At 43.9% G+C, this 15,229-nt stretch overlaps 1 protein-coding gene across 10 annotated transcripts in view; it reads right to left on the bottom strand.

The window, feature by feature from the left end:
- GLIS1 (GLIS family zinc finger 1) overlaps positions 1–15,229 on the bottom strand; it is a 192,659-nt gene that overhangs the window by 167,206 nt on the left and 10,224 nt on the right. Inside the window, exon 1 of one of the 10 annotated variants that reach the window (XM_080603265.1) lies at positions 2,786–15,224. The exons of 8 other annotated variants lie outside the window; for them this stretch is intronic. Coding sequence is in view for 1 of the 2 variants with exons in the window: in XM_080603261.1 (XP_080459387.1) it covers positions 51–69 (19 nt within the window). In the remaining variant the exon portion in view is untranslated. Of the gene's footprint in view, positions 1–50; positions 659–2,785; positions 15,225–15,229 lie in introns of those variants that run through there. One more of the 10 variants, XM_080603261.1, reaches the window with a different exon arrangement.

Below are 15,229 nucleotides of genomic sequence, written 5' to 3'. Positions count from 1 at the left end.
TACTGTCCCCACCATGTGTGCGCCAATGAGAACTGCCCCTCTCACCCTACCTGGGTTGCCGATCTGCATAACGTAACCCTGAGATTGTTACAGAACCTGTGTCAAGAAGATTCACAGAAGCTGCTCCATGCATCACTTCTGTTTTGGGGAAAAAAAAAAAAAAAAAGAAAAAAGAAAAAAGAAGCAGATCAGTTTTAAGAAAATAAGTGTTAATTCCCCAATACTGTAAAATGATCGTCATTCTGACTCAACATGAATGGAAACAACTTTTTTTTTTTAAACCTGACATATTACCCTTGCTAGAATATGTGAAAATCACAGAGTTATGAAAGTATAAACAGCACAAAGGAGAAAGTCTACCTTCCCATTTCAGAGGAACTGCATTAGAATACAGATCCTATGGCAGCAACTTAATGAAAATACGAAGATTTTCAGTGTCGGCAGACTTTTAAAGCATGTGCCTGAAATGTGTGTTAAGCTTTGCTTCAGAGAACTCTTCCGCCTGGTAGGACTCCTTAGTTCTTTACAATGACACACGTGTCCTCACACCCACACACACACCATTATCATCTTCAGTGATGATGTGTGTCCTGGAAATACTAGTTATTTTAGCTCCAAGCCCTGCATTTTATGAGCTTTGAGTAATTCTTAGCATTCAAAACCTCGTTCCAAAGGGGGGAGAGAGAGAGAGAGAAAGAGAGGGAGGGAGGGAGAGGGAGAGGGATGGGTAGTGGTTGGCACAGACAGAACTGGGCACCAGAGGTTTCTTTCTCCCTGCACATAGTTTTGGTTGCGCTTAAGGGCTGCTGCATTCAGTAGCTTCATCAGTTCCACATTAAGCAAAATCCTACTTTTGACCGCCCTTCTCGAAAGCCGAGCTCTGAGGATTTGTGGGTTACAATATTTACTTATATGCAGTGTTCTTGGACCACATATTCTCCCCTCAGTCTCTAAGCGCTTTATAAAAACAGATAAGTATCGCTATCCTCACTCTGGAAGCAGGGAGCCCAAGGCACAGACAAGCTGCCTGACTCACTCAAGATTGCATCGATGAGCCAGGGCAGTCAGGCCCAGAACGCAGATCTGACAGGCAGCCACGCTGCCAGACTTCAGCACCGTAACCAGAGACAGATGCCATTGTTAGGTTACACACTACACGTTCATAATAAATTTTTCTAGAATTAGAAGGCAAAATACATCACCTCTGTTGGCAAAACGAAAATTCTAAATTAAGGACTCAGTCTTGTAAACACCGCCTGTGAGACATTCCCAGGGATCCTCGATCCTCAGCTGAGAGGCTGCAGTGCTGTCAACTGGCTGCAGCTCTTACACACGCAGTCAAGCCACAACATCTGTGCAAAGAATGTAGGCCTTACGCGACCCAAGAACGCCAATCGGATGTATCTACAGCACCTCACAGCCAGGTCTGCGAGCCCAAGCTCGCTAATAGCACACTTGTGCAAGCAGACCTTCGAGGTCAGCAAGACTACTTAAGTACATAAGGACAATGTACTGGAGGCAGGGGTTGATGTCTCCAGAATCAAAATCACTGATTTCCAGAATATTTTCTAAAAATAAGAGTAACACTGGAAATTATTTTTTTTTTCAAGCACATAAAATGCAAGAGCGTTTCACATCCATGAATTATGTGCCATTTACACAGCATCAGGTTCATTAACTCCTTTTCATTTAAAATCAAAATAATACCAACATGCACTTTCTGTCTTCCTTCCCCCTCTGATCTCAGTTACAAGAGTTTGATTATGAGTGAATGCAGGGAAAAGCTGAAGAATTTAATGAAGCTGCTTTTTAAGAGGGAATTATTTGCTGCTGCTCTTAAATTTTTTACTTGCAATAAACATAATTTGTGCAGTAATGTGTAGGACTCTTTTGATTCACAAAAAAGGTTACTTATATTTTATATAATGTATCTTTAGTACATATTAATATGTAAATCTATAAGTGCATCTAATACAGCACATGCTGAAATATTTAGATTAAACATTCATCAGAAAGTAGTGTCTGACAAAGTATACAGCTAAACAGGATTATTTCCCTTTAAAGACTTTTAGTCAGTATTCCATCCCATTAAACTCTTATTTTTTTCTGTTATTACCTTTAGTTGGAGCTCATACTGATGTCATGCTTGCCATCAAAACTATAAAAGCCCAGGTTATAATCTCACAGTTTAATCAGCCCTAAGCTGACCAGCGTAATGATGAACAATTGTATAAGTAGGAAAATGATTTATCTTGGGACTCTGAGGCAGATAATTTTGGCTAAATTTTTCCAGATGGCTTCAAAATCTGAAAATTAGCCAAACTCTTTACCAACCTACTGAAAGTGCTTGGATGCCTTCCCTGGCTGATTCATGAAAAGAACACGTTTTATATACTCTATATGGCATGATACTCTTCATTCTTGGCTGCCAGCACAGAGATGTAATTAATCAGTATTAGCTGATAGGTGTTTTTCTTTCTGTTGATATTAGAAGCACAGATTAAAAAGAAACTTCTCACGATCTTTGGATTTTATGTTTCTCTTCTACTCTTTGATCCTATAAACTGGAAGTTTACTGGAAGTGGAAAATAGGGCAGTACTGCCTCCCAGCAGCACAGAGAGCTGGGTTAATGCTCGTGCTAGACATGTGTACATATGTGCATGCATAAACGTAAATCTCTAGAATAATGCTTTGAACATGCTAGATAATAAGGCCTGAAACATGTCTGTTACCACCTAGAAGGCACCGTAAGAGTCAGCAGTGCATGTTTGACATGGACTTTACCTCAGTGACACCTAGTGCTCAGCTACCCTGGTGTGACGACACTCGCTGGGACTGTCTCGGCCTGCATACCAGCTGGGTTTCTCTCGAGTCTGTCCTCTGTTTACAAGGACCTAACAGGTCCTACTTGCTTCTCAAGCACCGTCTGGGGAAATCCTGATGTATAACTTGGCCACTATAGGCATCTTCTAAAGGCCTCCTGCCCAGCCTGTTTAGCTTCCTTCAGCAATGCCCCACACCATCAGTCTGCATCCTCCACCCTAAGGAGATGCAGAAACACAGAACAGTACTAAGCCAGGCAACACAAAGAAAAAGCAAGAGGCCAAAGAGGAAGAACTGCTCTGTTAGAGCATGGCAGGACAGAGCAAAGGAAGCAGTGAAGCTGCGGGAGCCAGCAAGGGCCTTTTCAGCAGGAAGCCATGTTGAGAGGAAAGTTGTAACGGCAGGGCTTCCGCTCCGGCAGCCTTGGACCAACACTTTGACTCCGTGGACAATTCTTTTATGAGACAGGAAATCATTAATAGCATGACCAGTTTTCCAAGTGAAGCAGTATCTGTTGGAGATGAAGGAACTCAGGTTTCCTTCAGCTTACACAGACTCAGAAAAAACGTGAGTCCCAATGGTTTCTGCTGACAGAACGAGTCAAGCTGAGCAAAGGAGACTGGTGAAACATCCAGGAAAGAGGAGGCAGCACCTGTGAAAGGCAGCTAGGCCCTGGGGTAGGGGGACACACAGCATATCTGTTCTTGGCGGCACATAAAACAGACTTGGCGAAGATCTACCAGAAATAGAGTGGGGAGCGTTGATCCTGGCCGCGGAAAGGAGGATGTCTGTCACCACTTGGGTGCTGGCCAACATCACCAGCCATTTTCACTGGTAATTAAAAATGTTATTTTTCCAGAACTGTACAGCCCAGCTATGAGGGCAGACACTTGTGATGCCCTCATAAGGCCTAGGAGTACCACTGCTACTCTAAGCCAAAGCAGCATTGTGTCTTCTTGTGTCTTCTACCAGCCAGTTTACCTCAGCTAGCAAATTTTCAAATACAACTTGCTTTCATGATACTAGGTGCAAGGTCTTGCTTTAACCCTATTAAATTCCAATGCACAACACCTTATATAAACACCACTATTCACAATGAACTGTATTTCTTCTACAGCTTTCTTATTTTCCACTAGTTTTTACTTATCTATCCTGAACGTCCAAACATGAGGAACTCATGAATGTGTCTGTAAGTTATATTCCTTCCTGTAGAAGATCTTCAAGCTCTTTATTCATTTAAATATTTGAAACCTACAACTTTAACACATTTTACCATATTTTATCCAGAATAAATATGGCTTTCAGATGAAAAGTAGAGAGTTCATGATTTGGCACAAGTCTTTCAGTAGTGATGAACAGGTTACAGGAAGGAGTGGAATACTGCACAACAATATGCAGTTTTACTTTATTGTCATAAAAAATATACTTAGCATTTTCTTATATTTTAATGAATAGTGCTTCTAAAAGTTGAAGCTAATATGACATAAAAATGCAATAAAACACAGCTTACGAACTCAAGGCTATTTTTTATGCAGCAATTTGCCACCTCTACGGAGGACGCAGATTTAAGAAGAATCCAGGTGTCCACAAATTCAGTCACAGAAGGCTAAAACTCAGGAATGAAAATACTGCAAAGAGCCAGAACATGTCCTTAGCTACATCAGTGTGGCTGAAATCAGTGGAACTAGTCCAGGTTTGCACCTGTGTAACTGAAAGCAGAACGCAGGTATTTGCTTTCCCTTTAGACTTAATATTCAGTAAGACAAGAAAACAAATTCAAGCTGTTCCCACTTCTTAATGTTTACCAAAATCCTCTAATTGCTCTCCACAGGAAATACTTTGAGGCATACTCTAATCCTGACACGCAAAATCTTACACAAGGTGATTCCCTACTAACCTCTTACTAAGAGCTCTGTGCAAAGCCCCAGAAATCAAGGTGGGAACGAGCGGCTCCATCTGACTCTTGCTGGTTTACCCAATTTGCACCCACATGAGCAGAACTTAGAGCACATTTCAGAGCAGTTTTCAGCAATGTCAAAGGCTGCCAGCACAGACCTGCTGACTGGGAATCCCAAAGTACACAGAATACACATACAACCAGAAGTAAAAGCAGTAGGCCATAAAGGCTCGCAAGTTCTTAAGCAGAACTGAATAAATGTGCTTGAAAGACCAGAAATACGAGGTGGCCAGTGGCTCACAAAGGGAGAAAAACAAAACTCAAACTTTCCAAAAAGTAAAGGCTTATTAATCTTTTTCTGTTCAGCTTCTAAAGTTTTATAACCACATATCTCACCTATAAATACTCAGTCTAAGACCAATGTGTCTTGTTCCGTGTAAACTCCCCAATCAATGCTGCCTCCTTTTCTATTAATCCACCCTTTAAAATACATTCTTTTATCAGGTTTTAATGTCTAACATGATTTAATCAAGAACACATGCCTCATAAATATCATCTGTCATGTTCCATTAGTTTCATGTGGAAAAGTACAAGTCAATAAACAAAGGTTGTGCCATAAATCTGCCTTGAACACATTATACCTCAAATAAGAAAATAAAAACATGTGTGTCCTTTGACCTGGATATTCTTAAAATGGAACTTCAGGTATTGTCTTATGCCTTTAAAAACGTCTAAAGCATTCACAATTAATTGCGTACCTAAGCAATTTCAATTTACATAATGTTGATATGGAGACGGTGATTAAATAAGCACTATGCCTTTAAGGCACCTGTTAAATAACATCACTGCCTCTGGGTTAAAACTGATATCCCGGGCTGCACAATGAAAACCAGGTCCCTCCACCATGCAACTGCGCTGTAAAAATCCCTCATAACTCGGAGGAGCTGTTGGGTTCAGTTATTAAAATGGAGAGGGGGAGAGGAAAAAAAAAAAAAGAGAGGGGGAGGAAAAAAAAAAAAGGGGGAAAAAGCACCTTGTCTTGTGTGCCACATGGAACTGTGCTTGCTGTTAGCACCAGCAAGTCCGAAGGGCACGCACGGGATCCCCACGAGCAGCCCTTCCACTCCTGGGTTGGTGGACACCAGCTTGTCCCCGGTTGTCCAAGCATGCAAAAGACACGAGGTGGTCGGTGGTGCAGCCTCCCCCACCCACAGTGCATTAAGGCAAAAATCAGATTTGACGTTTGGATCATCTGGGAATTTTCACTGAAGGAAACTCCCTGCCTTTCCAGAGTTGCAGGCCGTGGTCAGTGCTTTCAACCTCTCCTGCTCTCTACTGTGCACAGCAGTTTGTGGCTTTTGGTATTTTCCACTAATGATCTCAGTTTGTTATAGGCTGTCGGGGAGTGCTTTGTGGCTTGTGGGTGGTGTGGGACAGATGCTCCGTGGACCGAGTGTCGATTGCCTGCAGTAGCAACAAGCTGGATGCAATGGGCCGTGTGGTGGTCCCTCCCAGACCCCAGGGGCTACCAAGCCATGGGGTTTGGGATCAGTCCCCATCCCTGCCCAGCCTTCTGCGCTGCAGCAGCATGAACAAGAAGGGCCAATGTTCGTGTCGGGGTCCCAGTCCGTCCCCCAGCACCTTTCTGCACACCATACTGCTCCTCATGTCCTAGAGCTGGCCAACATGCAAGGTGGCTCGCTCAATTTAGCTCTGCTAAAAGCTATGTTTTTTTCCCTGAGGTTCTACTAACTTCTGTAGGATCTGGCAAGTGGTGAACATTTCTGGTTGCTATCTAAAACCAGAGAAATTGGACTGTGAACAGCTCCAGAGTCCTTGAGAAAGAAACTCAGATGTTTTCCTCGCAAGTATTGTGAAATCTGAAAAGCGAGGAGCTCATAAGCCAATAGATAAATTCTGAAGTTCTAGGAAGAATACAAGGAATATCTGTTTTTCTCTTTAGTGACCACTCTGATCACACCCTGTGCACACACTTATTTCATGCAGGTCCAGCTTCACCTCTTTGTGCAGATGGGCCTTTACTCTTCCACAAAGCAGTTGGTCCCTGTTGGTTTCTAATTTCTCCTGTTCCAACTGCCTTTTCCCAGTGCTCCATTCCCTCCATACCCAACCCCACTGCCACCTTCTCCCAGCCCTTCAGCCTCCAGTTCTTACACACCTCACAGAGCTCCTCCGAGTTCCTGGGTACACCTTCGTGGTGCCAGTCAGGTCAGTCCCAGCGCAGGTCAGGGGAAGCCGTGACTGGGTGTTGTGGGGATGACAAGAAGAGGCCATGGGATGAAAACGCAGCAGGAAAAAGATCACAGCAGGTACAAGCAAGGGAGGAGGAGTCAAAGGAGTAAATCTCACATTCAGCCAGCAGTCCTCACATGGCTGGAGTCTCACACCAAGCCATAAAAGCATTCCAGCACTAGAAAATCCCCACAGTATTGCCGAGCATCACTACTGAATTGACCTGAAAATAATCAAAATAGACGCACAGCACCACTGCTCTGAGTCTCTGCAAGGAAGACGAGGGTGATTCTTGTTACTGCAGGAGCCTTTGCTCTCGTGTCACTCAGTCAGCAGCACCACCAAACCTACAGCCCCATGTTAAAAGCAGGCGTTGTACAGGACCATGAGACTAGCACAGCACCCCAGTAGGGCAATCATCCCCACAGCACCCTGATGAGGCCCACCACAAACTTAGCGAACTGGCCCAGATGCCGGGTAGCGACTCAGACCTCCAGAGCATCTCACAAGACACACTGGAAGCACACAAGATATTTTCTCTTATCTGTTGAGAGGACGCTTCATGTGCTCAGTGCCAGGCACAGAATTAGCGTATGGTGCACAGTTCCCAAGATCTCCCAGGCTACATCAAACCTGGCTGAACACCAGGGCCCTTTGCTGGCAGAGGATTAAGTCTTCCAGAAACCTGCAGCTGCTCTCAGGGCCCTTATACACGTCAGGCTCCACTTTCCAGCTCTTGTGCTGCTTTTTCTTGCAATAACAGAATTTTTTAAAAACAGGCTAGTTTTCTAGGTCAGAAAACTCTACTCATCAGCACTGGATGATAGGGAAGTCATAATACTTGTAATTCCCTGAGATCCTTTATCTCGCACATCTCAGACGGACTCCAATGGTATCACCTGGAAAGGAGCCAGAGGAGCTCTGCTACTAAAGCAGCATGATAAGATCAGTACTGAGTGGGGGAAACGCCAACAAAAATCTCCCACTTCTCCCCGGACTTTCATCCAAACAAACATGTCATTGTAGCTCTCCCCTCAATGAAGTCTCAATGCCTGAATGTCAGCCCCATCCTTCCTCAGTAACAATTAATACAAGAGCAGTGTAGTTTCTCTGGGTCGCTCTCCCACCCCACTCCTTGCCTAGCTCCTGGTTGGAACAGTGGATTATCACATGGCACAACTTTCTAGGCAGCTGTCTGCATCGTGTGCTGGAACTCATGATGGGAAGAATTCAAAATTAATACTATTGCACCACTCAGAAGATGCCATAAAAGGAGACCCACAGAAAGCACGAACTGTGTTAACATCCAACACCAGAAGACTAAGCGCCAGATCCAGAGAGGTATTTAGGCACTGAGTTTCCACTGACGTCAGTAGGAGTTAGGTGCTTGAATACCCCTCTGATCAGACCTTTAACAGAGCAAACTTCAAGGCTTGGTTTTTCGGTGGTTCTGCAGTTTCTATAAACTCTTCAGTACCTCCTCTGAGGACCAAGTCCTTCAGAGAAAGGACTAGGAGGCTCATCACATAGTTGTCTTGCCTGAAAACAGCCACTCAGTTCTCAAAGGAAACAGACAGGACCTGATAAGTATAGAGGGGGAAAAAAGAAGAAAGAAAAAAAAAATTGTGTTTTATAACATTGTTAAAGTGTCACTGCTTGGCTTCCCAGGAGCCATTTAACTGCACGAATCTCTAAGGTAGGATCCTATCTCTGCTACCAGACTTACGGACTGGCAGTATGGTAGGAGGCATCAGTGCAACAGTTGTTGCATTGTGGAAGAATACCTGATAGCAATTAGCTCTTCATGAAGACTTACAGATTGTTTTCAATTAACGTTGGTATCACTGAATTCCACTGGCTCTTAAAAAAAAAAAAAAAGGCAAAAAAATCAAAACAACAGCAAAAAAAATCCTAAACCCAAGAAACCTGTTTGCAGTAATAAAAACTGATGAACTGATTTGATTCTGTAACTTATAATCTATAAGGAAACTGAACCACGCATGCTCTTAATGGGCACCAAAGGGTGATCACTTGCCTCATTCAGAAATATAAATCAAAGATACCACCCAAAGGAAAAGGGAATTAAAAAAGGTCCTTGTGATGACAGTTGAGATTGAAATTAATTTGCCCACTTGCAGAAATTCTGAAAGTGTTTGCTCTTGATTTTTCATCCCCACCACATGGCAGCTGCTTTCTTCCAAAGCACACACTCGTACTGTTGTGGGCTGCTGGAGCAAGACAGCCAGCGCTGGAAATAGACGTGTCCCGCAGTGGCACGGCAAGCAGCGGGCACAGCGGCCACACCACAGGGTGTGCGGAGCCTTAAGTACATATACAGACAGACTTGTGTCTGGCCCAGGGACTGACAGAGGAGGAAGGTGTCACAAATATAAATCTCGGGCCAGGGAGCCAAAGAACTCAGCCGAATTTTAGTCACATGGGTATATCTCAGTTTCCCTTGGCTGCCTCGATCAACTGTGGCCCAAAGTTGTAAAACCTGCCCACAGCTGCTCTGCTCACCCCCAACCTGATATTTCACACTGTGACTTTATGCAGGCTTGTTTAGGTCTAACAAGGTCCTTATTTTTCTACAATGCAGGAAATAAGGAAACCAGCCATCAATTATTAGAAGCGCAGCAGATCTGAGCTGCATGGCTGTAAAACAGATTTTTCTTTAATGAAACTGAACTGGCATTTGCCAGAAATAACAAGTGCCCAAGACCAAAATGTAAATCAAAACTAAAGGAGAGTTTTCAAAACTTTGAATCATTGGTAGCAACAGACAAGCTCAGAAGGAGGTTGGTATGATTTTGGAATGTCTTAAAAATGTGTGACTAATATGACTTCTAAAGACATTATTTGTGAGTTAGTATTTCAGTCTCCCCACAGAAAGAAAACATCATGACCAGGGAGGGCCACAATGTTTGCTGTAATAACTGTGTTAGTATGTCACTATTGCCGTGCTAGGAAGGAGGCTAAGCGCCTTTGTTTTCATTTCAGAAAGCAAAGAAAGGGAAGATATTGATGTTGAAAATCATCGGGGCCTGGTAAGAGGAGGAAGAACACAGCTGTTACCATTTTCCTACGTGTCCAGGTTTTAAACCCAGCACTTGGTTTTAGTTGGTCTCAGCCCAGGTCCTAGGAGACTGGAGGTTCCATCACAACGTCTCTGAACAGAGCCCCGTCTAGCCATGGAGGAGTGGTGCTGTTTGCTGAGGAGAGACATAACACGAGGAGAGAAAGGGAGGGTTTGGAAGAAACAGTAGTTTCTAGCGATTGCTTTACCACAATTTCTGTCAAAACTGTGTGATTCAGGAGCAGTAACACTCCTCCTTCCCCAGCCTGCCCCCTGCTCTTCCTTATGAAGCCCAGACAGCAGCCCTAAATCTGGCCTCAGCATGGGCATTAAGCCTGAGGATTGCAATGCAGAAGGCACATGCAGGAAGAGCACTCCGGCAGCAGGAGGTGACCTGGGACTCGATCTTTTAAAGATTACAAGCGAAAGCAACTCAGTCTTTTACAGATTGCAAGTGAAAGCCATTGGGATGGTCCAGCTTGTTGGTCCAGTGATTCTATCGTTGAGTGCAATTTGTCCATGGTTGAAATGAATTGTTTCTTCCATAGGAACGACCAAAATTGACTCAGAGACTCCCAAGTACCAGAGGATTTATCATATCTTTTGTTAAGCTGTGCCAGGTTTACTATCCTTGAAATCAAAACCATGGGTCTTCCTTCTTGTTTGATCTTCCCTGGCTTTGGTTTCCAGACATGAGACCTTGTTCTGAATTTATCAGCACCCAGAAGAGCCCTTAAGGGTCACATACTTCTCTCATCTAGTGCATCTCCAGAACTGACCGGATTGCCTCTTTCGAGCCATTAATCCGCCCGTACCACGTGTGGGTTAGCATCTTCCAGTTCTTCTCCAAATCCTTTGATTTTTCAAAGCCATTTAATAAAGTTTGAGCATTAGCCTATCCTGCAGCTAGACTGATGTTTAACAGAAAGGTAACATCACTTCCCTGTGCTTTTTAATAATTTATCGCATCACCTCATACCCCACTAGAAATATATTTTCCCGTACCAATCTCATCCCAATTGTTTTGTCACTGCTTACCAGGACATACAGCCTGCCATCTGTAAGAACAGTTCACACTCTTCATCACAAGGAATAGTCTCAAGTGTTTCTATCAAAATATCCATCGTCCAGTTCCTGATCCTTGATTAAGAAATCCATGTCTCACTCTGGTCACTTTCTAATTTCTATTTATTATTGCCTTAATCTGAAGCAACAGATAAACTGTACTGGCAGTGGCAAACGTTTTCTGTCAGGATTTCAGTAGAAACTGTTAGATAACATTGGGAACCAAACGACCTTTCAGAGTTCTGTACAAAATACTGCCACTGATAGTTGTTTGGTGCGTGTCTCAATTTCTACAGATCAGTCAGTTTTTCGTCCATTCAAAAGGCCACATACTATTTTCTAGACAGCTATTTTTCCCGTCAACGTGGCACGTGATGACTCAAAATGTCTCCCAGAAGCTTAAGTCTAATCCACCAACACATTTACCTCTGCCAGCCTCACTGTTGGGCTTGTTCTAAGACACGAACACGCTTGATGAGACTGACTCTTCAAAGAAGCAGAACAGCTTCCCTGTTAATGCAGATTTCTGTCACAATTCACCTCAGTTCATAATAGTGTAAACTCCACCTAGAACGTAACTCTGTAGATATGAGCAGCAATGAAAGGTTGATAGTGCTGGAGGACTTTGGTATAGCCAGTCGATTTTTGTATTTGGAAAACAGGATGTACTACGAATGAATAATAATAATTCAATCTGAGCCTAATTCAGTATCAATAAGGCTATTTCCTTCTTCAGAACAATGGCTGGCATTTTCTATCCCCAACAGGCAATCGTGTGTTAGCAATGGCATGTCCCCAGAATGCCACAGAACATTTCACAACTGCTTTGCGCATAAAAATCAATCATTCTCCATGCCCAGCTGTCCCACCGCTGGCTCTCCCCACTTCTCTCTTAGAGCCCCTCACTCAGTCTGTGAGTGCTTTCTCAGCGTTTTCGTGACAAACGAGTGTCCAGAAACACTAACATAGACAAGGGGAGATTTGAACTTCATTCAGCAGATCAGAGAATAGCAGTCCAAAGCTTGACAGACCTCTTATAACTCTTCATCGTGCCTGAGCAGGTCAGTGTGGGAATGAAAACGTTGCAGAAAAGACAGTACTGTACCAGCACTTATATCCCATTGAAGGATTTCCATGCAGCCTGTCTTTAAAAACTCCAGTGATAAACACCTCACAGCCTGCTTGGGCAGAGTATATCAAAAGGTTAGTGTACTCGTAGTTAAAGTTCTTCCCTAGTGTCCAGTCCACACAAAACCTGTGGAAGAATAAACCAATGTAGAAGAGGCAGAAGGCACTCAATGCTACGCGCATTTCGCAAGGTACTTAGTTCCGATGGGGAAAGCCTACTGCCACACTCAGGTTTGGAAAGGATGCAACAGGACACATTCTGCTTGTTCTTCCATACAAGCAGAACAAGACTGGTGTGGGTACCATGCACACGAAGTGTAATCTAATCTATAAATCAGCGGATATCATGTTTAGAAGGTCCTTACCATTCATATCTAGCTTGTATTCTAAACCTGGGTTGCTCATCAAACTAACAAACGCAGGCAGGAGACTTCACACTGGAAGCTGCAGCCAGCCTCTCCGGTTGCTTTCTCTAGCGGCAGTTACTAACGTATTTCATTATTACCTAAATTCCAGTTGGTTATAAGACAGGGGTGTCCTTCACCAAGTTTCCTCTCAACTCGCGTATTATCTCCAGGCTCTGAAACTGCCCAACTGTCACTTCAGAGTGACTGCTGGCTGCCGAAACAGCCATCCCGTGCATAAAGCATCTTTATCACCTCTGTTTACCGTTCTTAATTTCCATGTCTCCCAGCAACTTCTCCAGCAGCTAATAAAAACCCCATTGTAGACATTAACGCTAACTCTTGGCAAGGAAAGCTCCCCAAGATGGTTAGTCCCATTTTAAGAAACTCAACCTGGATACCACTGAAGCAGCAAGCCTCTGCAAAATGCTTGTGTTTTTACCCAAACTCGCCAAATAAATAGCACTCGTAGCCAATGCCAGCACACATTAGGGCCCAAACACAATTCGCAATTAGTCACTGAGATGGTTTGCTCTCACTTTCTAGCTGTTGCCCCCCTTTATATCTGCTTTCTATGACTAATCCAGCAAAATATACACACTTGTAAAAGTATTTGTGGAAGTGGTGATTTTACAAGCAAACGGGCATAAAAGCAAATTCTGACGAAGTGGTCTGAGTATCCACGCCAGTAATCTCTGCTGAACAGCTTCTGACGGGATGCAGCAACAGAACGGAGATCTCACATGAATAACGTTTCCAACAGAAGCTAGCCAAATCACCCTCTCAGATTTTGAATATTTACACATTCAACAGGCCAAAAGCTATTTACACTAGTTGCCACATTTCCACATATTTAGCCCACAATTCCAATAAGTTACATCCCTTTATATATATTTAAAATAAGCCATCAGGAAAGTTGCACAAAGTCAAAGACAGAGGCCAGCAGGCTAAGAAAGTAGAATGAGTAAGTTGAGATTCGAGGGCAGGGAAAGAGCAAGTGGGCTCTAGGGGCAAACATCCCCTTAAATTTCCTGTCTGTTCATTCAGAGATGCTGAAATGCAGCATCTTTGTTTTGAAAAGAGAACCATTCGCACAGCCTGTAGCTTATCCCCATGAAAATATGACAAGTCAACAAACTACTGAATAGCTCAAGAACTCAGAGAAAAAGAATAGAAGCCAATCTGCAGTGAGTTGACAAGAGGAAAAGTAAGAAGTAAAACTGCTCAAATTAAAAACTTGAGATAACTTTCTTTTGCCACATGAACTAAGTCTATACCACGAAGACAAACCTATATGCACTAACCCCCCATGGCTCAAGTCTGCTTCATTTTTATCCACTCTTGGTTTAAAATGGTGCTGCTTCAGATCTGCACCAGATCTAGGGAGAATGGAACGAGGCCAACTCAGTTTCAGTTGAACATAAACCAGCTCTGATGACTTCAAGGAAACTGAATGTTACCACAATCAGATATCCAGAAAAGAGGAATTTGCTGTTGCCTTTTCCTCTTCGAGTCCTGGAAGGCAGTTTCAGCTGTGTGGAAAGCCTGTTCTGCTGGAGGGATGAGGATCAGGGACCTTATAGCAGATACCTGTGCCCCAAGCCCTACAGGCACACAACCCAGTGGGTGCCCCCTGCCTGAAGAACAGCAGCCGTCGGATTCCTTCCTGCTGGAAGGCAGGGGCAACTCTGAAGCTGCTTCCTCCAGCAAGGCAGGGGGAAAGTTTTCGTCCCAACAGGAACTTATTATTGGCTATTTCTAGCATAGCTCCCTCAACATAGCTCTTAACATAGCCTCTTTTCCCTCACCTAAGCATTTCAAGCACTAAAGTAAGTGGGAGAATATTGCTCCTCAGCAACTCTCCTGCAACTAGCAGTATAACCCAGACGCCAAGCAGTAAGAAACCCAGCTGAAATGTTCCATTAACAACCTTATTCTCCCAAAGACAACAAATAAGTGTTTTGGTTGCTTCACCACTCACACTCAAGAAGACTTATCAATGAAGGCAAGTACCACGTACTTCAGGTAGCACAAAGAGAAATCCAGTCCACGTGCACGCTGAGCGGAAGGGGAGCAGCCACGCTCAGTAAGCGCCGCAGACGTTGCAGTGTGGCATCCTGCGATAACACCAGGTCAGACCTCAAACACAGCACAGCCACACCACCTGAACGCTGCACCTGAACCAACAAAGTCTGGCCCTCAGCAGAGAAAATTCAGCTGGCCCTGAAGGTGTGCCGACACAACTGCACTGCTTCTGGCTCCAGAACGGGCTTGTATTTCTCCACACCGCACTCTGTTACACTCCTGCTGAAGAAATGTCCTGAATAATAAACAGACTTGCCCCCAAACAATACAAGTAAATGGCACAGCCTAGAGCAGAGTCCAAGCACCCTAACCCTCTTCATCCCAAACATTTACATACACTTGGCCATGCCAGCTGCTGGCACAGTCTTTGTGTTCTCTCTCTGCCTTCACCACTTCTTTGCCTGCCTCATGGGAGACAGCAGATCGCACTGACCTTAGACCTACGTGGGGTCCTGAACAGGAAGGGAAATTAAAGATGAACATGCTGTTCTGACTGT

Source organism: Anser brachyrhynchus (genome assembly GCF_964034855.1).
Source record: "Anser brachyrhynchus genome assembly, chromosome: 8".
Lineage (NCBI taxonomy): Eukaryota > Metazoa > Chordata > Aves > Anseriformes > Anatidae > Anser > Anser brachyrhynchus.
The sequence above is the reverse complement of the archived record's forward strand: the minus strand, read 5'-3'. Positions and strand labels throughout refer to the sequence as shown.